At 43.7% G+C, this 21,961-nt stretch overlaps 8 protein-coding genes and 1 long non-coding RNA gene across 11 annotated transcripts in view; 5 read left to right on the forward strand and 4 right to left on the reverse strand.

Annotated features, from left to right (window-relative positions):
* The first annotated feature begins 105 nt into the window (after positions 1–105).
* LOC6529360 lies at positions 106–3,904 on the forward strand. 2 transcript variants are annotated; one of them, XM_015196816.3, is made up of 4 exons: positions 106–290; positions 828–890; positions 956–1,381; positions 1,435–3,904. In XM_015196816.3, exons 2-4 carry the CDS (start codon positions 831–833, stop codon positions 3,745–3,747), a joined length of 2,799 nt encoding a protein of 932 aa, XP_015052302.1. In that variant the 5' UTR covers positions 106–290; positions 828–830; the 3' UTR covers positions 3,748–3,904. The 2 variants fall into 2 exon arrangements, with proteins under 2 accessions (XP_015052302.1, XP_002090365.1); XM_002090329.4 differs by lacking the exon at positions 106–290 and adding an exon at positions 613–699.
* A 691-nt stretch (positions 3,905–4,595) lies between these two features.
* LOC6529361 (deubiquitinase DESI2) lies at positions 4,596–6,390 on the reverse strand. Its single transcript, XM_002090330.4, has 5 exons — positions 6,223–6,390; positions 5,750–5,933; positions 5,378–5,686; positions 4,998–5,086; positions 4,596–4,931 (listed from the first exon to the last, which is right to left on the reverse strand). The coding sequence occupies exons 2-5, from the start codon at positions 5,885–5,887 to the stop codon at positions 4,850–4,852; spliced, it is 618 nt and encodes a 205-aa protein (XP_002090366.1). The 5' UTR covers positions 5,888–5,933; positions 6,223–6,390; the 3' UTR covers positions 4,596–4,849.
* A 242-nt stretch (positions 6,391–6,632) lies between these two features.
* Positions 6,633–7,886, forward strand: LOC6529362 (transmembrane protein 170A). The gene is made up of 2 exons (XM_015196818.2): positions 6,633–7,011; positions 7,075–7,886. The coding sequence occupies exon 2, from the start codon at positions 7,223–7,225 to the stop codon at positions 7,607–7,609; it is 387 nt and encodes a 128-aa protein (XP_015052304.1). The 5' UTR covers positions 6,633–7,011; positions 7,075–7,222; the 3' UTR covers positions 7,610–7,886.
* LOC6529363 (crossover junction endonuclease EME1) lies at positions 7,745–8,912 on the reverse strand. The gene has a single exon (XM_002090332.4). It carries the CDS (start codon positions 8,863–8,865, stop codon positions 7,936–7,938), a length of 930 nt encoding a protein of 309 aa, XP_002090368.1. The 5' UTR covers positions 8,866–8,912; the 3' UTR covers positions 7,745–7,935.
* An 88-nt stretch (positions 8,913–9,000) lies between these two features.
* On the forward strand, positions 9,001–9,428 carry LOC6529364 (H/ACA ribonucleoprotein complex subunit 3). The gene is made up of 2 exons (XM_002090333.4): positions 9,001–9,160; positions 9,223–9,428. The coding sequence occupies exons 1-2, from the start codon at positions 9,107–9,109 to the stop codon at positions 9,361–9,363; spliced, it is 195 nt and encodes a 64-aa protein (XP_002090369.1). The 5' UTR covers positions 9,001–9,106; the 3' UTR covers positions 9,364–9,428.
* On the reverse strand, positions 9,371–10,276 carry LOC6529365 (transmembrane protein 223). Its single transcript, XM_002090334.4, has 2 exons — positions 9,789–10,276; positions 9,371–9,729 (listed from the first exon to the last, which is right to left on the reverse strand). Exons 1-2 carry the CDS (start codon positions 10,189–10,191, stop codon positions 9,437–9,439), a joined length of 696 nt encoding a protein of 231 aa, XP_002090370.1. The 5' UTR covers positions 10,192–10,276; the 3' UTR covers positions 9,371–9,436.
* Positions 10,277–10,833: 557 nt separating this feature from the next.
* Positions 10,834–11,260, reverse strand: LOC26534662. The gene is made up of 2 exons (XR_001454175.3): positions 11,195–11,260; positions 10,834–11,115 (listed from the first exon to the last, which is right to left on the reverse strand). It is a non-coding gene; the product is annotated as an uncharacterized LOC26534662 (long non-coding RNA).
* LOC6529366 (activating transcription factor 7-interacting protein 1) lies at positions 11,083–19,381 on the forward strand. 2 transcript variants are annotated; one of them, XM_015196820.3, is made up of 5 exons: positions 11,083–11,260; positions 14,287–14,447; positions 14,509–17,794; positions 18,135–18,580; positions 18,643–19,381. In XM_015196820.3, the coding sequence occupies exons 2-5, from the start codon at positions 14,336–14,338 to the stop codon at positions 19,089–19,091; spliced, it is 4,293 nt and encodes a 1,430-aa protein (XP_015052306.1). In that variant the 5' UTR covers positions 11,083–11,260; positions 14,287–14,335; the 3' UTR covers positions 19,092–19,381. The 2 variants fall into 2 exon arrangements, with proteins under 2 accessions (XP_015052306.1, XP_015052305.1); XM_015196819.3 differs by lacking the exon at positions 11,083–11,260 and adding an exon at positions 13,315–13,458.
* A 1,744-nt stretch (positions 19,382–21,125) lies between these two features.
* LOC6529368 overlaps positions 21,126–21,961 on the forward strand; it is an 86,129-nt gene continuing 85,293 nt past the window's right edge. The window contains exon 1 of the mRNA XM_015196822.2: positions 21,126–21,490. The gene's annotated coding sequence lies outside the window, so the exon portion shown is untranslated. The remainder of the gene's footprint in view (positions 21,491–21,961) is intronic.

Below are 21,961 nucleotides of genomic sequence, written 5' to 3' on the forward strand. Positions count from 1 at the left end.
CTTGTTGGGGGACAAAAACGCAGACTATCGGCTTCACCGATAGGTGTCGAAGATACGGCAACCCTTCTCGAAACCTGTTGCCAATTTTGCCTGTGATTGGCTTTCTTTTAGTCTCTTTTTAGGCCTGGCTTGAAGCCAAATTAAATCTGGGCGTTCCACTAATCGTTGGCCAAATATTGCAAAGTCGGGCACTGAAAAATAGTCGAATAGAAGCATGTGTAAATACGTGAGAGTGGCGCATTGCAATGAGTAAATTACGGTCCGTAGACGGGATTTTAAATTAGTGAAAAGTAAGTTGGGAATAAAGAAAACCAAGGCGCACTTTAAACCTGGTTTTCAAGCCTAGAAATGTACTGTAATAGTGTTAAGCATAAAGGAAACCATACATGTTTTATCAATTTGCAATGAAGAAAGATCATTAAACTACACTTAAAGTTTGTTTTCGAAATTACGGGATCTTCATTCGAGCATTTTTGGTAACTCCCACATTTATTTGTAATGGCAATTACTACGTGGTACGCCATTACGGGAGACACACACACATGCGCATACACGTCTAGAAAATATGGGATCGAAGATCATATTTATTTGATCCTATGTCAAGCAAGCTCTTTTGTCGCCAACAATGTTATATCAAAGCATAAAACACGTTACACATTTTTTGGCTTTTCAAATAGTCCTAACCAGATCCATTTAAATGTAAATATTATCTTTGCTTCTGATTTTCCTTGTTTTTAAGATCAAACGTGGTTCAAATTCTAGAACCCATTGAAACAATTTTTCGCTGATGATTTAACAAATTTGATTAACTCCAAATCTTTTCACAGACAATGCAGCATGGATCCTCCCGCATCCCGAAACAGGAGGCTCTTCCCAACGCGATCTTCGGGGTAAGTTAGGGCACTTGCCAGTACCAACCAAGTTTACACTGATGTAACCCCTTTTCCGATTTTAGCCCGACTCCAGCAACTGGACTTCGCTGCACGAGGCGGTGGCCGCCGGCGATGATCGTCGGGTGGAGGGTCTCCTGTTCAGCAATGCCGATCGATTGGCCAGGGAATCCGTGCAGGGGAACACCCCGCTCCACGAGGCCGCCAGTCGCGGGTTCAGTCGCTGCGTGAAATTGATCTGCGCGCCCCCCACACCATCCGCTTCCTCGGGGGTGGGAAAACCAGGCAAGGGGCAGAAGGACAAAGACAAGGATAAGAGCAAGGGCAGGGTGAAGGTGGCGCACCAGACCATCGAAGCCCTACACAATAGCGCCCTGGGAATTGCCAACAACGAAGGGTTGTCCGCCCTGCACTTGGCCGCTCAAAATGGTCACAATCAGAGTTCAAGGGAACTGCTCTTGGCCGGCGCCGATCCGGATGTCCAGAATAATGTAAGTGGGGTCGATATCCATTATAAGCAAGTTTAAGCAATCGGGTATTTCAGTATGGAGACACTCCGCTGCACACCGCCTGCAGATATGGACATGCAGGAGTCTCTCGAATCCTGCTCTCCGCCCTTTGCGATCCGAATAGAACGAATCTGAACGGTGACACCGCTTTGCACATCACCTGTGCCATGGGTCGAAGAAAGCTCACAAGGATTCTCCTGGAGGCAGATGCTCGGCTGGGCATTAAAAACGCACAAGGTGACTGTCCCATGCACATAGCGATCAGGAAGAACTACCGAGAAATCATCGAGATCCTTAACACGCCGAAGAAGATACGGAATCGCAAGGAGAAACCCAAGGAGGGCGGCAGCAGGTCGGACAAGGACAGAGATCGAGAAAGGGATGTGGTTGACAAGGGTATCAACTGGTCACCCTATGGCTGCCATTACTTTCCCGACCCGCGCGCCTTTCCCTCACCAAAACTGGAGACACTGCCTAAGGAGCCACTTAAGTCGGGGGAGCAATATTTCCTGGATTTGGCAGGACATATTCACAAGGGTCCGGTCAGCGTGGGCAACACATGCTATTGCGGTCCCTTCTTCCGACATATTGAAAACAAACTGAATTGCAATCGAAAGAGTTTAAAGAAGTACGTTCACAAAACGAAGGAACGTTTAGGTCACAAAGTTCAGGCATTGGCAATCAAAACGAACGATCAGATTGAACAGCTCACAAGAACGATGATCGAGGACAGACTGAGATGCGAGAGCAAGAGGCAGCACCTCAGTGAGTTCCTGAGAAGAGGTGAACCTATGCGGTCCACCTTCGGTCAGCAGAACAAAAACACAAGGATCGAAAGAACAATGTCCAGGTGCCGCAGTCTAGAGCTCTTGGAAAACAACCATGAAGGTGGTAGGCTCACCAACTCACGGAGTGTAGATGTCCTCGAAGATCAGGCAGTGGAAGCTATAGTACACCGATCAGCGGAGGTCCAGCTAGATAGTGACAGTGATGAAGATTCCAATGAAGCTGGTGAAGAGGAAGGGGAAGATGCAGAAGAGGAGGATAAGGACCAGGTGGAAGGGGAGGCGGAACCAGAGGCGCAACTGGAGCACTCGAAGTTAGATGAACTTAAGCTAGATTTCCTGAAAGTTTCTGAAAGACTGGGAGTTCTTTTAGAGAAAACCACACTGATCATGGAAAGGGACAGCGAACAGGAGGGCAAGCACCAGCTTTCTTCCTTATCGCCACCCTATAATCCCCATCCTAGAGCAGAGTCCGCCCAGCTACGGGAAGACAAAGAGAGTGTTAATAGTCCAAATTTCGACGAGTACAACAACTTGATGCGGCGCTATCCGAACTCCAGTGGGACCTCAAATCCCTCCCAGAACTCCAACAGCTGGGACTGGGAGGCATCCCCCACGGGCAGTAATCCCCAGCCAGATTACAATAAGTACTACCAGCGTATTGGGAGAGGAGAGAACATGCTGAACTCCGTAATAAAGGCGCTCCGGAAAGATGCCTCTTTCGCGGATTTGGGCAAAGAGGAGACGGCTGTCAATGAAACTGCCGAGGGAATGGGAGGCGATAAGCTGCTGTACAAGGAGCAGGCAAGCGAGGCTGCAGGTATCTCCAATCTGATGAAACGGCAGCCGCTGTGTTTGGAAGACAATTATCCCGTCATGTCGAATTTATTTTACTCCAACCCCGTCATGGAATACGCCGAGGAAACAGAAGTGAAGCAAAATGGCAATGAAAATGTAAGTAAGGTGGAGATTCGGAACAGTGAAATCAAGTGCCTAAAGAAGCCGAATGCTGGGCAGGTAAGGGATATGGTGGCCCAACTCCAAAACACTATTGACTCCAACCGCCAGGATTTCCAGACGGCACATGTGATCGCGGCACGATCACACTCCCGCTTGAACAATAACTTCCACCACATAGAGGGCACCTCTTCGAACCCTTCGCCCACCTATAGTATTCCCCACCGGACTGCCGCCCAGTTTGGACTGCCCGAGAGACACATACCCAAAGATGCCTACTTTCATGAACTGCCCCACCGTCCACCGATCCCACAAACCCCGCAGAGAAGGATGCATTCCGGCTACGTACCAAATGCGAGTCTCTATCGCAGTGAAGATCTATACGTGGGTAGGATACCACAACCAAACGCTCCTCCGAGACAAGGGGACTACGTGGATGCGGTAACCTACAGGCCGCTTCAGTCCCCCACCTTTCAGGCCATTGTGCCGCCCCATCTTAACCATCGGCCAAGAAACTGGCCTCATCCGAATCTTCCAACCAATGAAATCGATCTGGACGAGGTGTCTGCCGTTGGCCTCTACAACAATGTCTCGAGTCTAGTTTGAGTTTGGTAATCCCTCAGAGGTGCCCTTTGTACATAGCAAATCTTATATATTTATCTTAATTGTAATCAAGTTTTAAACTACAAAGAAAAGTTAAATTATTTCCAACTGATGAATCTAATCTGGAGGTTCTAAAATATATAAATATAATACAAAGTTATACACGCAATTTGTTGTTTGTACGGTTTTGGCTTTTTAAATTCTGCGTAAGTTGTTAGAATATCAAGTTTATAAGAAGAAAAATTATAAGAAATAATATTGAATTAAATTGACTTTTAGAAGAGCTCCCGAATTAGGTTTTTTGGTTCTCCAACTTTTGAACCCAAATATTGAAGATGGTTCGCCCCGCTCGCTTGAAAATCAAACTCAACCGAATGTTTTCGATCAAAATATATTTTTCTTTAAAAATGTTTAATAATAGTATTTATGCATGTGTAAATATCAGAATGTCAAGTACATATATATTTATTGATAACAGATCATTTTGGTGTTTTGATAGACATGCGGCTTATGAACTCTGTATAATTGTGTAAACGAAATCAACCAGGAAATCATCTCAAAAATCGAGCTCCGATGGTTGGTGGGGATTAAAAAAAAACCTAATCCCCACCGCTGACAAAATAAACAAGTAAATTGGGCAACGTTTTGATATCGTTTACCAATATGTCTGCGGTATTGTTAGTACAATTTCAGCAAGTGCCTAATGATGATTTCTCGATGTCTCCGTATTTAATTTAAAATTCTATAAATGACACTGCTGCTGAACGGCGCCTGCTACTTAAATTTATCGGCTACTTAATAATATCTTAATTCTGAATAGTAATATTACAAATACAAATTACAATAGCCAATAATTTAGTCACTTCGCATTTATGTATAAGTATGTCTCAATGTAGTTATGTTCTATGTAAGTATGTATGTATTTCGCCTAATTTAAGTCTATTCATAATAGTTGTTGCTTTCTATTTAGGGGCTTTGTAGGCTTGGAAATTGATGTGACATGAGTAACCCGGCTTTTCGCTCTGTGTAACTTAACAATGTTGGTCTTACGACTGTTGTTGGATGTGAACTATGATCGCTTGTGTATTTTCGGTCAGGTAACGTCTCAAAGGGGGCTGTTGTCGGAGTCTTCGCGTTCTTGGATTGTGGTAATGCTTTGCTGCAAGGCATTCGGTGTCAGCCATTCTCTAAAAACCAACATAAAGTAGTTAATAGTCATAAACTTGGCTTTTCTTGCATTTAGGTAGGCTTACTTTGGCAAACATCTTTGTAGAAATGGCACACAGGAGCTGAAATGCGCTAAACGATTGACCCAGCTGGGTATTTCTTGGCCGCAAAGTATCTAGAACGAGTAGTTGGCATTGCAGATATAGTCGAATTATCATTAACAACTCTATTGCTTTTAAAGCTTGCATTTCGTTTCTTCCAAACAGCAATTGTTTTATAATATCTTATTGAATTTGATGCATTCGCGATGTCCTACTTTTAAGGTGATTCACTACAAGAAATTCTGGTTGTAACTGACCGTATCTAACAATCGGTGAATCATTTATCAGCACACCCAAAATGTTGCTTGATATCTGCAAAGGTATTGGATCCATCCAGTGGAAAGTTTCCTCGATTTATGTCTCACCTGAGTTAAAGAGCCCGAAAAGTGGTTGCAATTGTTGTTCATGAGATGATATCGGTCGCCCCGGAACTGATTGCCCAGCTCCTCGACGATTCGTCGCACCTCCTCGTACGTGAAGTCGGTGCAGCCGATTTGGATGCTCTGCCGGAACTGGAACTGATCGCCCAACTCGTCGTGATCCCGCGGTGAGATCTCAAATACACCCGTAAACGGGAATGGATGTCCACCGTAGGCGAATTCTGTGCCGAACGCTTCTACGCCGGAGTGAAATACGCCCAGACCGATTGAGGTGGTGTACTCGTTGATCCAGTACTGCAAATGCAAGGTTACACTTATAGTTGTGCGATAAGGAATGAGAGATCGGAATAAGCGTACCATATCGTAGACATTGAGTATAACAGGCTCGCGAGTCCCCATATTGGATGGCAGGAGCTCTTCATTACCGATCTCGTCTTTTGGTACACTAAGACAGCTCGGAAACGACAGATTGCACGGCAATCCGTTGGAGAACATTGATTAAATGCGTCGTTGGTTTTGTGGGGCTCAAAGTATATGAAGTCTGCAATGGGGGGCCTTTGATTAATATCGGTTCGCAAGCATATGCTGGTTAAAAATATGTATATATCCATCGCATGTGTACTTTAAATTAAGGCTTTAACTTCTGCCGACTGACAGTTCACACATATATGCATCATATATGGTGTGTATATAGCCGAGAGTGCGTAAGATACATGTATCATATATGGATGCAGTTACATACATGCATACATATGTGTACATATGTACGTATGTATGTAAGTTCGTCTCGGAAGAAATGTGTCATAGTAAGCGACGACAGGAGGACTTACACCTGTTCAGGGCTGTCTCAGCATCCCATTTTCCAAAACAGAAACTTAACAAATCATAAGGGTCCAAACTATACGCTACAGTGTTGTTTTTCAACTTCCGCTTTTTGTTTCTCGTTTACACAAAATTTTTTTGTTTATGGATTGGTTGCAGAGTTGTCACTTGTGCCAAGACAGTTTTCACGGAACTAGTTCGGCGATTACTGCAGCTCGATAACGATAAGTATAGGTTTAACCTGAAAGCTCTGCATTTAAACACTTCTAATATAAGCTAATCACCTTCAGAAATCTATGCTTGCCCACTGGAATATCTTTCTTATGTACGGATATTTCGAATACGTTTATTAAAGCTGCACTTTAAGACCCGAACCAGTTCGCAAGTGAGTCACAGCTGTTTGCTTATCAGAACTGCCCCATTCCCAAACGTTCCATTTCCATTGGCATAGTAAAACGCAGACAAAAACAATATAAAATTAAATTAAGACCACTAAAAGTGCTTTGTTGTGCTCAAAATGTGGAGTTAGGGCTGCCGCACACCAGTAGCCTGGTAATTAAGCCCGAGTGAGGATACACTGCCGCCAGCAGAGGGCTAACTGAGTGCCCTGTCGAAAGTTAAATCGATTGTTGACCGAATTAAAATTAATCCAAGCATTTGCTAAACTACAGTGCTAAGCGGAAGTTTAGGCCATGCTATATAGGATCAAGCAACTGGAAAAGACTGCAACCTGAATCCGGCTATAGGATACGGCGAATGTGGTGTGGGTGTGGCTTATAGCACACACATGTGTTGGCGTGAGCATAAATAAATGCCAAGAGCTCAAGTCTGAAGTCTGAAGGGAGTGTTCTGCTTTCCAGATCCGTGAATATCGGCTGATCCGTGCTTTAAGAAGGGAATCGTCACCGGACATGCGGCTGGGCACTCAACTGACCAACAGAAAAGCAATAAATAGCAACTAGTAATTAGGGGGATATCGTGTTAACTTGCATAGACTACGTTTTAGCCATGTTTTCGGACGACACCGATGAGTTGGACACCATCGCCGATGTGATGGGACTCCGTTCACAGGCGCGTCTCAATACCTTTCGCGAGATGTGGTACCATGTTTTTCTGTGGGCCCTGTTCTCCTCCATTTTCATCCACACCTGCGCCGCCGTGGTTGCCTTCTTCACGCTCCGGAAGCACAAGTTTGGACGATTTTTCTCGATCCTGATTCTGGTGATGGGATTCCTGTCGCCGGCGTCGAGCGGCATCATCAGCAGTGCGGTCATCGCCTTTGTGCATCGCGCCTCCAGTTTGCCGATGTCGCCCATATACGCCATGATTTGGGGCCTCGGACAGACCATCGTCTCTGCCTGCCTGGGATTCACCCGGATTTTGGCCACGCTGTAGAGCACGGACTGAAGTTTTTCATTGGCCATGGCCACTACTTCATTCTCCTCATCAATGTTCACAGAGTTCCGACTTGCGAACGGACATATTATCAATTCTTCATGTGTGCAAACCACAATTAATTGAATTCATAGCTATGTGTATAGGAACATTGTGATTTATAAATTTTACCTTATACGATGAGAAAATAATGTATAATATTTAGCTCTTAACTTAAAACCTAATTCTAATTGTACATATTTTAGAAAATCAATATATGAACAGATTCTAAAGCTAAGAAAGTATTGGTTTATTACTTAGTTTTAAGAGTCTAATAATTTAGTTTCCTAGATCAGAGTGTTGGGGTCCTTGGCAGTATACAATGTATACAGTTTGTTGCTGAGAACATTTCCAATACGTCGTTCGGTGTGAAGGGGTTGAGGTCCATTGCAGCGCTTGATCTTTAAATCGGCGAGACTTTGGACCGCCTGTGGATCACTGGAAAAGTGATCAATCAGTTTCTTGGGACAAGGATACTGAGCTATTATGGACTCGGCCACTTCTAGGGTGACCAGGGGTAGTCGATTCAGATGCTGCTGCCAGAGGCGTCCGTATCCATTGCCCTGATCCACTCGGACGCACTGCTTCTTGTCGTTGGCCAGATACTTCTTGAAGCCTTCCAATGTTTCGCTGCGTTGTTTCTTGTAGGGAGCTTCGGCTATTGCTTTTGTATAGCGCTGCAGCAGGGCCACTAGTCCCTGGCTTTCCGGTTTATTGAGCTGCTCCACGTGCAGCTCCTGGAGCAACTGCATCTCAATCAGAGCGTCCTGGCTGGCCGAGCTGCCATGCTTGCTATGACGGAGCGCTGGTAAAACAATGGTGTACTGACAGTCCGGAAATGAAGCCTGCAATCGGGGTCCCAGACAAACAAGACTGTCATTCTTCACTGCCTTTTGGAAGCTGCTTTCGGGTAGCCATTGGACCACTTGGTTTTCCGGTGTCCAAGCTTCATCCAGGCCAGAGGGACTGTTGCCCAGAGCAATCGTATGCTGGCCCACATTCCGTTCCCACAGGATGCTGTGGCTCACGGGCAAGCTCCTAATTTCAAACTTTAAATCCGTCGCATTCAATTGCTGCAAGGCCTCCTGTCCCACGGGAATGGACATAAATCCGGCATCTATAACCAGCCGCACGTATTTCATGCATTCTCCAGGCTTGATTCGCTTCTGTTTTTCCCGTAACGCCTGTTTTTGCAGTTTGTCCACTTTATTTGACATTGTGGCCAAAAGTCCGCCAAATATTGTAAATAAATATATTTAGAGATGGAAGTGAATCGATAACAATAGGATTTTATACGGGATTTATTCCACGGTTTGCAACATGGCTAGTCGAGTCGATTCATATGGATTATTTAGCACCTATTATATTTCAAAACATGGTAGCACACTGAAACGCACGCCACACGTGTTTTATTTTCTGCTTCTTTGACCACGGAAAAACAATTCAAAAACTTCAAAAATGTATCTGATGTACACGATTAACGAAAACGGCGATCGCGTTTACACCCTGAAGGTAAATTGTTATCATAGGTTTTGATTATAGCACGGCAAAGTCACAACTTCTTTCCCTTCCAGAAACGCACTGAGGATGGTCGTCCAACTCTGTCTGCTCATCCAGCACGCTTTTCGCCGGAGGATAAGTACTCGCGCCAGAGGCTCACAATCAAAAAGCGCTTTGGACTGCTGCTCACCCAGAAACCGGAGCCCATTTACTAGGCCGCAGTTTAGTTTTAACTAGTGTACACCTTTATTTACAAATAATAAGCTACGTTACAACAAAACCTGACCTTTAAATGCGACGCTTAAGGCCCGCTGTGTAATCGAATAGCTGGGCATTCCGAAACTCGCCGCGCATATCCAAGACGTAGTACAGTGTCTTGCCCTTGACCTTAATGGGTAGCTGCACCCTGGCCAAGTTCCGGGATTCCTCGGCGGAGACGCACTTCAAAGGCACAGTCATAATGCGATTCCGGTTGAAAGGCCCATAGGTCACAAAGGACACGCTTTGACCACCCTTCCGCAAGATAAGAAATCGCACCGAGCGAAGGGTAAACATCCAGACAGCAAACAGTATGCCATATCCTAAAATGTTGGTTGAGTTTCATTTGGGCCCCGCCGAAATCGTAGTAAAGCAGTCTCACCTATCAGAAAACTACAGACTGTGATACCATTTCTGTACTTGTTATCGCCCAGATTTATACGCTGGAACCACTTTAGATCCTCTCCTGGTTTTTCCACCACCGGAGCATCCTTTAGCGTCGTGAAGGCGAAATGCGATAGATAGGTCCAAAAAACAAACTGACAGATGCCGAAAAAGTTCAGCATCTGGTAGAACCGCGGGTTCTCATACTTAAAAAGTATTATGTCCTTGGAAACACTGGTGTTCACATCGAAGGGGGCGGTTTGGGAAGAGAACCTCTTTATCGTGGAACTGACCGGCGTTTTGGTTACAATGGCCGGAGCTGCCAGCCTGAAACTCTGGAGTCTAAGGCGCTTAATGGAATTGACGCCCTGACGCAGGGCGAAATTCAGCAGATTGCTCATCTTAATTGAAAACTTCCCGCATTTGTTATTACAAAACAAATTAACCTATAATCTACAGATGTTTTTGTTCCAATTACCATTGGTTCACTAACTCCGGAACTGGAGCTAGTTTTACCAACCGCCTTCAGGGCTGGCACATGCTGACTCCAAATACTAGTTCACCAATTGGGTAACTTAACTAACTTAACACGATTATTGCAATGTACATAACTAAATTTTATGGGAACTTCACATTTCTATAACGGACTAAATTTTATGTCAATACAATTTAGCTCACAGCAAGAGAAAGGGAGGGGTAATCTTGATGTAGTTCCAACTGACACTTAGTGGTTCCGCTCCTAAATATTAAAAGTTCAGTTAATCAGCCCTTTCAGCAACATATGATTTTGTTTGGTTCCAACCTAGAGATGAGCACTGAGCACTTGCCTGAATAGCACGATGTATTTTGTATATTCATCCAATGTTTATTAAATAATAATTTTTTTTAGCTATTATTATAATAATTATAATATTAATTTATAATTATTATCCCTTAAATTATGTTTTTATATGCTAAAGTACTCATTAAAGGTTGTGTTTTTTTTTTCTTTTAGGAAAAAAAAAGAAACAAAGGTTGCATTATTCAATTAAAGGCAAAAGAAGAAGGTTTAAAAAACACACTTTAATGAAACCATAACTAAATCATAATGAATAACTTATGTTTGGATAAGCCCAAAATAAATCTCTTCTCGACGCACGAAATCAGTACATGGCAACTGGAATCACGCGCCAATCTCTATTGCACATGCCGCTTGTTTGCAATCTGTGCGCTGGTCTTCGGAACCAGTTGTGCATAGACTGGTTCTTTTCGGCACCTTTTGTTGTTGTCCGATTTTAGTCTGTGTTTCATTCTTCATCGTTTAAGGGCATCGGAAGCGGAATTCCCTGAGAATTGTAAACAAATCACAAAATAGCTGTTAAATTCATTCAAATCATTGACATTTGATAGTTGTCGATAACCCACATGTCATATTTCAATATTTTTCGCGACTACATCAGTTAATAAACTAGTTTATCGGGTCGTAGAAAGGTAAGTGCAGTTTTATTTTATTCCTTTTATGTTATATATATACTATACTTAGAATACACTATAATATAATGGTCCAAACGAATGTTACACTTGGTATTTCGATTTTTTTTTTTTTTTTTAATTTGGGCTGGGTATTGGTACCATACGTCAGATATGGTTTGAGTCTCTTTGAAGACATTTGTGTTTTCAGGGTTGTCAAGTAACCGCGATTCGAAAATCGGGCGAAATTGGATATATTTTTGGATTCGTTACGATGCTTAAATATAGACGACTGAAATATCAGCGGGACAAACTTAACGAATGCCATAGCAACAGAACAATAAATCCCTGCCGGTGGCAACCCTGCCCGCCAGCAAGGTCGCAATTATGCAATTAATGGCATTTGGTTTGTATCAAGTGGGGCGTAGAGCGTTTAATATTACATTTATGACAAACATAATGCATACCTGGCAACCCTGAAAACATAAAATTGTACAATAGGTGAATAAAAACGATGCCCCGTTTTGCTTTTGCTTCTGCTGGCAGCTTGCTTGTTTTAGGTTTTTCGGGGTTTTGTCTTTATTGGAAGTCTGATAACAGACCCCAATAGAGGGTGACGAGGGGATTTAAAAAATGTCCTTGGTTTCGTAAAACATGCAAAAACTTGGATGTTTTTCGACCTAACCTCACTTTGCATCAAAATCGATACGTAACCTAAAAAGAATGTAAATGCGTTGCAAAATCGCACACATGCACATTCTGATATACATACACACTCTCACCGATTTGCCGTTGCTACAAAGAACTAAACTGGTGTGTGTGTGCGGTTGCCAGAGCGGGATAGCTATAATAGACATGGAGCCTAACACGGGCTTGAATACAAAACCGAACTTTAAAGGCCATACATTATTTCAAAGATACTTTTTGTTGCCTATTTCTTTTTACATTTGTGTGCTTGTGCAACGGTTTATTGGACCATAAGCATGAAATCTTGATAAAAGTACTATCATCGGTACAAGTCGAAATTGCGCGATCCAACGGCACTAGCTTGTAGGACATACTCCTTAAATAGAGGTAATATTGCCGGTTTTAGCATTTGACCCGCAAATATAACGACTATACGCCTCTATTTTTGTTTGCCCGGTGTTGTAGCTGCTGTATCTTTGTCGTGCGGTGTTCGGCGCTACGCGAACTTTATTCATTTCCTACATACACTGGCAAATATATATAGCCACGTGCATATATATATTTGGCCTCTTGCTCTCTCTCGCAATTGCTCTCCGGTCGCTCTCTCTGTCCGTCCCGCTCACTCCGCAACTTTCTACAAAACCGGTATCCTGGCAAGGTCCTAAGTTCGTCTCGGAAAGACCAGAAGGACGGACGGACCGGACTCTAGGTTCTAAGTTTTGAAAGTTTGAAAAGTTTTTTTTCGACAAGGTATGGTAATCAGTTAATTTTTTGCTTCAGCCTTTGCTAATTCCTCCTGCTCTTTGCTTTCCGCCACATCAAATAATCTGTTTACTAACTATGGTTGGAGATATAAGTAGTTGCACTAGAAAATAGATATTCCATAATTTTTTTTACTTAAATGATGCTCCCCATTAAGTTGCAACCATATAGTCGTCCCGCTCTAACTGCCCATTCCCGCATCTCGCCCTGCAACTCGCGGCCAACAAAACGCGTTCTATTTGCGTTATTATTAAATGCTTTGCTTTTTTGTTGTTATCAAACCATGTTTTTTGTTTTAACGAAGATCCCTTCTCACATAGTTTCGGTTTCTATACCACCCCCAAGTTGCTTGTATTTTTATAATTTTATGGAGGCACTACCATACCAAAAGGGACTGCCAACTTGCCATATAGCACTGTAACATTGACGACTATAGCCTTGACCTCTTTTTCGCCACAGGCCAAAGTTCAAGATGCGAATGTGGTTTTCTTAAACTCCGGGTAGAATTACATTATCGAATCTTATCATATCATCCCCAGACACGCCCTCCTGCCGTATATCTCCCTTTTGCTCACCCGTACGCCCCTTCCGCTTTTACCGCTCTCAGCTGTTTGCTCTCTCGCTCTCTTTTTCGTTCGACGTCAGCTGGTTTGGCGTTCACCTCGTTCATTTTTGCACTAAACGCGGCGAGATGTTGAAGTCATTTTGATTTCTTCGAGTGTAGCTAGATCTAAATAAATCATAAACAGGGTATCAGGACGTTTAATCTTGTAAGTTGTCCAACTTAATATACCCATTACAATTGTAGTTACGCTATCGCTTTAAAATCAAACAAACTCAATATAACCTCACTTTTGACGGTAAAAACTATTATATGCATGTCTGTGTCACTTTTGACCATAGACTAATAGGTAGCAGTTAATTTGCTCTTTATCCCCTTCTTCGCATCTTTCGTCACGCTCTTTTTTCTTTTGCACGAATTTTTATCTACGCTTTGCTTTGTTCTTTTCGCTACAATCGTGTAGTTATTGTTGCGTTCGGAAAGCAACGAACGTCTAAGACAACCAACAATAAGAACAACAACACAGTTATACTGTAGGTAGATACACACCAAATCGAATCCGAAAACAAAAAAGAAAAAAGTTGTTGGACTTAAGTTATCATGTTCCTGGATTTGGACTTTTCGGATCGGGTCAGTATGGAACCTCTACTCTTAAAGATAATAATACAACATATCTTAACTTATCTTAGAGTTAGAAAGGGCTTAAAAATGAATTTGGGAAAGCGGTTAAAAAGATACGAGAAGTCCGAATAAAATATCGCTGGCTTCAGACTCGCTCAAAGGTATAATTCTCAACTTATTACATTAGCATTTTGATTGGCGAAAACTGTGAACTAAGCTTTTAGAGAGCTTTCTTTTGGAAGCTATTTTCCAGACATTTTTAAAGGAGCAATCTTTTAAATGTATTTTGTATGCTTGTTAATCCCAAAACCGGACGGCGTTTTATTACAAAAATAGAAAGTTGGGGGAAGCACGTCATTGTAACAGAGTTGCCAACATATGTCGCTTACTATTAAATGGTTTAACTTTCTTTTAGCAATTCAATGACGTCTGAATAAATCGGTAAAAACAAAAAAACCTTGAAAATGATGGAAGTAAGCCAGAACATGGAACTGAAGGAACTGTCTACGGAGGAAGCCCTAATGCGATCCCTATCCTCAGAGCTCGGCAGTGAAGTGGAACCCCTTTCAACCCCTGGTAAGTGCGACTTTATTATTTGTATAAATCCGATTGGGGTATATCGATATCTGAATTACAGCCATTGTCAACAAATCCAGTCGCACGTCTGTCGACGAAGTGGATCTGTCTGTGCTAGCCAATGGCGTCGATACCTCCGATAGCGTCACGGTTATTGACAAAACGAAAAAGGTATCGGAACGAGAACGTAATCCAGGCAGTGATTTGGACGCGCTCCTGGACAAGATTAGCTCTATTGTGGCTGGTAGTCCCAAGAACTCCGACGATCTCGAGTGCCTCGATAGAGACAAGGAATGCGACTCTGTGTCGACGAATATGGGAACAGCTGCTGATACGGGCAAAAGTCTTACAGAGCAAAGAGAAAAACCAGAAGAAGAAGAAGAAGACGAAGAAGAAGGAGATGTGCTTAGTTCTCTAGAAGGAGAAGAGTGCGTCGATCCGGATTCTAAGTTCAAGACTGAGGAGAAAGTAGAAGAAACGGATCAACACATTCCAGCCAAAGAATCCACACAGATTACCGATGATTTGACTGAGCCAGAAAGGGAGAGTAAAAAACTATTAATAGATGAAAAATTAGAGTCAAAGGAAGAAGATGAAATCACAGAAAATATTGCGGATAACATTGAAAAAGACCTGAAAAACACATCAACAGATGATGTGTTTATAGATGCTTTAGAGAGCATTTCCAGTTCCGATGAGTTTGATGCCTTCACCTCTCAGGACTCTAAGAAGGTCAAGCCAGGAAAAAAACTAAACGCGGAAAAAAAATCACCTTTCAATGATCTAGAAGAGATTTCATCTGATGATGATAATATAAATAAGGATGAGAAAGTACATAAGGTCGGTTTATGTGAAAAGCCCAGCCCTGAAGTTATAGATTTAGACTCATCGGGCGAATGTGTGGACTGCGAAACGCGAGCAGAGCTCGAGGAAACCGTAGCTAAAACAGAAGCTACTGAGGAAGTGACTCACGTGAAAGTTTCTCTAAAGGACTCCTTTAATTTGGAAAAGAAAATCTCAGGAAAGTCCGTGAGTGCAAACGCAGTTGAACTGGTCGAAGCTGGTAAAGAGAAAGAAAAGTTGACAAAAGGTAACGAACCTACAGAGTCCACGTTACCTGAAGACGAGGGGCGAAAGGTAACCGAAAAGTCGCAAGATTCTATCCTAATCCACAGCGAAGAGTCATTGGAAGTCAATGAACCGGATAAATCCAAAGAATCCGAAGCACTCGAGGAAAGAGAAGAGCTTGAAAACCCCAAGGGAACAACAAATTCGGAAGAGGAGACGGAAAAAGATGATTCGGAGATCAAAATAATAGAATTTTCGGAAAAAGCTGAGATACCGATAGACACCAAGGGAAAAGAAGATCCAAACCCAACCCCAAAGGTGGAAGGTGTTAAGGAAACAGAAAACACGGAAGACCATGAGGAATTAGTGGAGGTCGAAGGGGATGAAACAGAGGATCCCAAAAAGGAGGACCAAACTGAAGTTAAGGCTCGAACTAAAACCCAGGAAATGAACGACGCAACCATAGATGATAAACTTTTCGAAGCGGACAAGGATGTGGTAGAGGTCGAAGAAAAAAAGTCTGCAGACGATGAACCTGGGGTTTTATCTGAAAACGATAAGGAAGTCAGGATAAATGGAGTATGCGAAATTTCAACTGATGACCATATAAGGGATTTAGAAAGCAAGAACACAGCTGCTGTTGAAAAGGAGACCAAAGAAACGGAGTCTGATGACGAAGTCATTTTCTTTGAACCCCTCGAGAAGAACGAACAAGTGGAAACTACAGTAAATTCGACGATTGAAAATTCTGAGAAACCGCAAGCTAAGGACGACGAAGTTGTTCTTGTCTCCGAGGATGAGGATGAAACACCGCAGCCTAAGACACCGGAAAAGGATGTTCTGACTTCCCAAAAGGAAACAGCTATTAAAGGACTTCCAAATGAGTCCAATACAGAACAAGCTAAAACTAAAGACCTCCAAATAGACAATTCCGACAACGCGTGCGATCAGTTTGAGAAACTGAAGACCCATGAAATGGTGAAGCAAACTGCCACAGAGGATGGGAACAGTAATTCCAGTAATCTATTGCGACCCGCCGAATACTCGGAAGAGTCGGCTCCAAAACGGTTGCGTCTCAGTACCGATGAAAAAATGGAACTCGAAACGCAGACGGAACCAGAGGCATCCTCACAAGTCAGCAGAGCAGAGGATTCTTTGAAGGATATAACCAAGCGAAGCCATGATGATCTGGACAGCCCTCAGGAGGAGATACCTAATAAAAAAGCTAAGACTGAAGACTCTGACTCTAACAGCTCCCACGAAGGCACGCTGCAAATTGATATGGGTGGTCAGGAAGACGATGTGAAGACCATAAATGAAGAATCCCCTAAAAAAGAAGTCGAAAAGAAACCCGAGTTCGACCTTAAACCTGTTCCAGAAATTAAACAGGATGTCAAGCCTCTGCGATTGGAATTCTTTAAGGCCTTCCGACGGAATTTTGACACAATGACCCGTGATGATCTGGAGGAGCTGGTGCTGCAGAAAGTTGTCGAGGCAATGCTGGTAAAAAGTGATTTCGCAGAAATCCGTATGCAACTCGACAAATGCGAGAGCACGCTCGCCAATTACCGTCGCAAGATTGCTGAAGTTTCGAAGCAATTCCTGGATTTGGAGACGGTGCACAAGCGGGTGCTTAAGGACTTGGAGGCTAAGAACTCTCATTTCACCGCTCCAGTGCGGATAACGCGAGCTGTTGGTCTTCAGGTGGGCATTCCGTTTAAAGCCATAAAGCCCGCGGTCGCCGCTCCGGAGCCACCTAATGCTGCTGGCAGCGTGTTGGCGCCGCCCAGTGGAACGCCACCCAAGGCCAGCACCTCCCCTATGCGATCGACAATGCGACCAAGACCTCCTCCACATGCCTTTGGACCATCCACATCCTCAACCGCAACGAGTCCGGGCATCAGTGCGTCTCAGAGTTCCAATCCTCAGCAGCAGCCAGCACGGCCATCTCAATCCTTGACCGCGACTAATAGTACGCCACCTGTGCGACGGGGCTGCATGCAGAAGGTCACGCCCCAGCGACCGGTACCGGGTAACATACCGCCCGTGCCACAAGTCAACAATCAGGGCAACGTTCACCGTCTGCAGACGTCACCGCCTGTAGCTCAGAGGACAATGTATGCCTCCAAGCACACTGGAACCACTAGCTCAACGCCTTCCTCGGTGGCTAATGCGACAAACAAAGCCGTCATGCGTGGCCGAAACTCAGCGTCCGCTTACTTAGCACAGAAACAGCAGCAGCAACAACAACAACAGCAGCAGCAGCAACAGTTCCAACCGTGAGTATAAGCCTAGTCGTCCCCTTAGATTAAAAGCGAGTTCCACTCTTGTGTAGAATTTTTCAAGTAGCCATTTATTTGATACCATTCAGACCCTAAAGATTCCGATAACACCTAAAAATCGTAATACTTGGTAACTGTTATACCCATTACTTGTTTGGATAATCAACCCAAATTGGTAGATGATAGCTTTGTCCGTCTGTTCACCGTTCATTTGTCCGTTCGTCCATTTGTCCGTTTCTCCACATGTGCGTTCGTATAAACGACGAATTGTCAAATTCTTCGCCAACAGAAACATGTTATATTCATATTACTCACTTACAATTGTTTCTCATTGCAGACCTCGACCTGGTCCCGGTTCCACCACCCCAGGACCGAGTCCCGCCAAGCAGGTGCCGAAGTGCACAACGAAAGTGCGCGCCCAGCAGCAACCGCTTTCAGGGGCCACGGTTTCAGTTCCCATCTCCTCTAGCAGCAGTGGGTCGGGATCTGGCAGCTATGGACAGCAGCAGCAGCCCAGCTTGGCGCCGGCCAAACCCAAGGAGAAGGCGGTCATAGACCTCACGGATGAGGATGATGCAGCGGCTGCGGCGGCGGCAAGGGCTGCCCAGGCTCAAATCGAGGCTAACACGCGCTTGCGTCAGGCATCCAATGCGGCGGTTAAGCGGAATGCTCAGGCTGCAGCAGCGACAAGAGGAGGACGAGGAGGCGGAAATGTGGTGCGAGCTTCTCCAATGCAACTTAGTCGCGTTAATGCGCGACAGTTAGTCCAGAACAATGGAGGAGGTAAGCTGGAAAATCATTACATCCAAAATATTCAGCGTACTAATTTCCAAACTTACCCACAGGTCAGCGAAGTTCCTTGGGCTCAAACGTAACTATGCAGATACGTTCAGAGAATACCCCTCCTGCAGCCTCTCGTTTACGATATTCACATCCTGCGCCACTGCCCACGTCTCCCGCCCAGCCCTTTAATCCATCCTGGAAAGTGCCTCCTTCGCGACCAGTTATTCGAATAAGTCTCCTTGACACTGGCATCGTTATATCCTGGACGCTGGAGGATACGAGCCCGCGGTTCGCAGAGTGCGTTACGTACCAGATCTATGCATACCAGGAGACGATTCACGAGCCGAGCACGGATAGCTGGCGGCATGTGGGCGATGTCAACGCTATGTTGCTGCCTATGGCCGTAACCTTGAATCAGTTCCAGGAGAACCAGAGGTATTACTTTGCTGTGCGGGGCGTTGATAGTCACCAGCGATTCGGGCCGTTCAGTGTTCCCAAGACCTGGTCGTGAATGGATTGGTCGAACCTCTTCCTTAGGTGTAAATTCTAGTTTTAGTAGACCACATGTAATTTATTTTTGTCCCTGGAAATTCGTTCTCGAGTCTTAAGTTATAAAGAGTTTTTTGGAGAAATTTTAAGAAGTACTAAACAAGTTATGCCAAGCAGCCAATCCTCTGCAGCTGAGAGTCACTCAGTAAAGAAGAAAAACGAAACAATTGTAGTTTATTCACAATAGGTTATCTATTATAAATAAGTTCAAAACTTACATGAAATAATACACAACATTGAATAAATATCAAATGAGAAATGTTTTTATCTTATGTTAGATTTTTTGAGGGCCCTTTTATTTTTATTACGTGGTCATTAAGTCATATTAAAAAGTACTCTTATTAAAGGTGCACTAAGTTAGTTAACTAAATAAAGATCGATAACATGTATTATTTTTAATGTTATCCCATCTACGCGTAGCTACGGTAAGTGGCTTTAGCAGCTTTGAAATCGTCTGAACTACTGTTTATTTTCCAAATTAACAAGCTAATTGACGAAGGACCTGATGTTTGATATTGGCAAACATTGAGCATATAGTCACTAATTGGTACTCAAGTGAATGGGCCTGCGGTGTTGCAATAAGGACAATAATTCGTGCCAGGACACAGAGCATGAGACAATTTTCGGGTATAAGGACAGATTGTGGCAAGGGGGCAATTGACTGCAATCGATGGCACATAAAATATAGATACACTACGATTTAGGTGAGTGTGCCATCGCAACAGCGATCGTCCTAATGCTCCCTGAGGAGGTACAGTCCAGATTGTGTACGTTGAACTTTGCCAAATATGAAATTCTGAATTATGTGTACAAAGTATCCAGTCTACATAAAAGATTCCCAATATTATTGAAAACCAAAGGTATATTTTAAGAAGCTCTACTGTAGCTGCTCAGGGCAGAGGGGAAGGGAAGCTGTCGGCGGGGTACAAGGGTGACAGTAACGTGTTCTTCTGCCTCCATATCCTTGTGCCGCGTGCACTTGACATTGGCTTTCGAATCAGGTCTGTCGCGGCATTTTTGCTCATTCATGCGCGGCGCAGACGGGGCTTGGGGTACGGGATATCCAGGGGAGGAGAGGTGCAGGATTGCCCTGGTAATGGCATAATCGACCCTCCTTCGGGCCCCTTTTCATTTGGGGGGGCAGGACACGTGCCGTTCTGTTCTGTTTTTCCTGCTGCACTTTCAGCAGCAGCCAAAAAACCTTGACATTAAGCGGCGCCGTCGACGAGGCACAAAATCCTGCATTTGTGTGCAAGTCGTCCTGCAAAAAAGGAGCTGTACTTCAGCTGTCCTAGCCAGACATTTGTGTTTGGAAAAACGTGGTTTCTTATAACGCCCTATTATTGTTACCACTATCTGATTATTAGTTAATTGTGGCTTTATTGTAATATGAAAGGAGCACAAGCAAATATAACTACCTTTAACCACTTTTACATTTATAGCTCGATAAAGGGGTAAAAAACAGATATCTATAATTTGTATTTGTTCTTTTTACACATACTGATATTCATAGTTTATATTTCTGATGATAAGAACTTTCTTAGACAAATTGTCAAGGGGTTTCGTCTTTTTGCTTGGTTTCCCTTTTAAATGAATGTCAAATTGAATTAATCACTGGACGTGCATATGTACTCATCGCATTAATCAATCAAAATGAGCCCGCAAATCGTTTGTGTGCCATCAATTTGTCGGCAGTTATTTTCGGTGACCCCGACTCACGAGTGAGTGTAATTGAAATATCTGGATGTTCAGTCGCCACAATTGCAATTGAACGGCTGCAGTTGTTGCTATAGCTGTTGCTGTTGTCGTCACAAAAGCATAATAACAAAAACACAGATGTTCTGTCAGCAGGTTGCATTTCGCAGAGAGCGGGAGAGAGAAAGTCGTCGCTCTCCTCGCCCAACTTTCTCGACTTCGCACTGCGCAGGACTTTCAGCACGGCAACACTGGTCGTGGAAGTGCGACAAAAGTGCGGTGGAAGTCCGTTTGTTTATTCGCTTGCGGAACGCGTTTCTCGACGGTTGGTTCGGTCGCAAAGCAGGAAGCGGAAGTGCTGGCAAAACGTGCAACATCCGGCGGCAAAGCAGCAAAAAGTTAACTTAATAACACCAAAAAAGAAACCTGTAAACACACCTTTAAAGATAAATAGTTAAATCATAAAAAAATTTACAAAATTATAAATGCATAAAAAAAATAACCTAAATTTGTGTGCGCTCGTTGATCAAATCAAGAATTCATATTAATGCAAATATTTCAAGTTGTCAAATGATTTCCGAGGGTATAAATATCTAAATTAAAGGCGCGTTAAGCCCCCATTTAAATATCGATTACAAAAGGTCGAAAAGTTTCTGAAACCGATTCGTAAGTGCCCAAAGAAGTAACCCCCTCCCAAACACCTTTCACCTTCTTTTGTGTGCCACATTCTTCTTATGTGTGCCGGTGTGAGTGTTTATGTATGTTAATTAAATTACCGTTATGTGTGCTTACCACAGGACAGCAATCCACATACACAGAAAAACAAGCTCTATCGCAGTAATTATACAAAAAAAAATAAAAGAAAAACAAGAATAATACAAAAAACAACAATTACAAAGGCCACTGAAAATCCATTTCCCATTTCCTTGGGCTTTCTCTCGCATTCACCACCGCTTTCCCCACTCATCATCGCCCGCCCCGACACTTGGGGCATATTTCTGTGTTAACTGGGCTGTGCGTGTGTTTATTACTGCGACTACGGCCATTGGCACGTACATCGGACGGAGTACCGTCAATTCGCCGCCCATGTCCTTGCCATGCCCCCTCCTACTCCAGGTCTCTGCTGGGCACTACTCA

This window comes from Drosophila yakuba, chromosome 2R, assembly GCF_016746365.2.
Source record: "Drosophila yakuba strain Tai18E2 chromosome 2R, Prin_Dyak_Tai18E2_2.1, whole genome shotgun sequence".
Classification (NCBI taxonomy): Eukaryota; Metazoa; Arthropoda; class Insecta; order Diptera; family Drosophilidae; genus Drosophila; species Drosophila yakuba.

Coding starts and splice junctions, on each gene's coding strand:
- LOC6529360 (XM_015196816.3), top strand. CDS start 831: ATGCAGCATGGATCCTCCCGCATCCCGAAACAGGAGGCTCTTCCCAAC. Junction 891..955: donor TTCCCAACGCGATCTTCGGG/GTAAGTTAGGGC, acceptor TTCCGATTTTAG/CCCGACTCCAGCAACTGGAC. Junction 1,382..1,434: donor ATCCGGATGTCCAGAATAAT/GTAAGTGGGGTC, acceptor CGGGTATTTCAG/TATGGAGACACTCCGCTGCA.
- LOC6529364 (XM_002090333.4), top strand. CDS start 9,107: ATGTATCTGATGTACACGATTAACGAAAACGGCGATCGCGTTTACACC. Junction 9,161..9,222: donor ATCGCGTTTACACCCTGAAG/GTAAATTGTTAT, acceptor TTTCCCTTCCAG/AAACGCACTGAGGATGGTCG.
- LOC6529362 (XM_015196818.2), top strand. CDS start 7,223: ATGTTTTCGGACGACACCGATGAGTTGGACACCATCGCCGATGTGATG.
- LOC6529365 (XM_002090334.4), bottom strand. CDS start 10,191: ATGAGCAATCTGCTGAATTTCGCCCTGCGTCAGGGCGTCAATTCCATT. Junction 9,730..9,788: donor AGTCTGTAGTTTTCTGATAG/GTGAGACTGCTT, acceptor CCAACATTTTAG/GATATGGCATACTGTTTGCT.
- LOC6529366 (XM_015196820.3), top strand. CDS start 14,336: ATGATGGAAGTAAGCCAGAACATGGAACTGAAGGAACTGTCTACGGAG. Junction 17,795..18,134: donor CAGCAGCAACAGTTCCAACC/GTGAGTATAAGC, acceptor TTCTCATTGCAG/ACCTCGACCTGGTCCCGGTT. Junction 18,581..18,642: donor AGTCCAGAACAATGGAGGAG/GTAAGCTGGAAA, acceptor ACTTACCCACAG/GTCAGCGAAGTTCCTTGGGC.
- LOC6529363 (XM_002090332.4), bottom strand. CDS start 8,865: ATGTCAAATAAAGTGGACAAACTGCAAAAACAGGCGTTACGGGAAAAA.
- LOC6529361 (XM_002090330.4), bottom strand. CDS start 5,887: ATGTTCTCCAACGGATTGCCGTGCAATCTGTCGTTTCCGAGCTGTCTT. Junction 5,687..5,749: donor TACTCAATGTCTACGATATG/GTACGCTTATTC, acceptor TTGCATTTGCAG/TACTGGATCAACGAGTACAC. Junction 4,932..4,997: donor CTACAAAGATGTTTGCCAAA/GTAAGCCTACCT, acceptor GTTGGTTTTTAG/AGAATGGCTGACACCGAATG.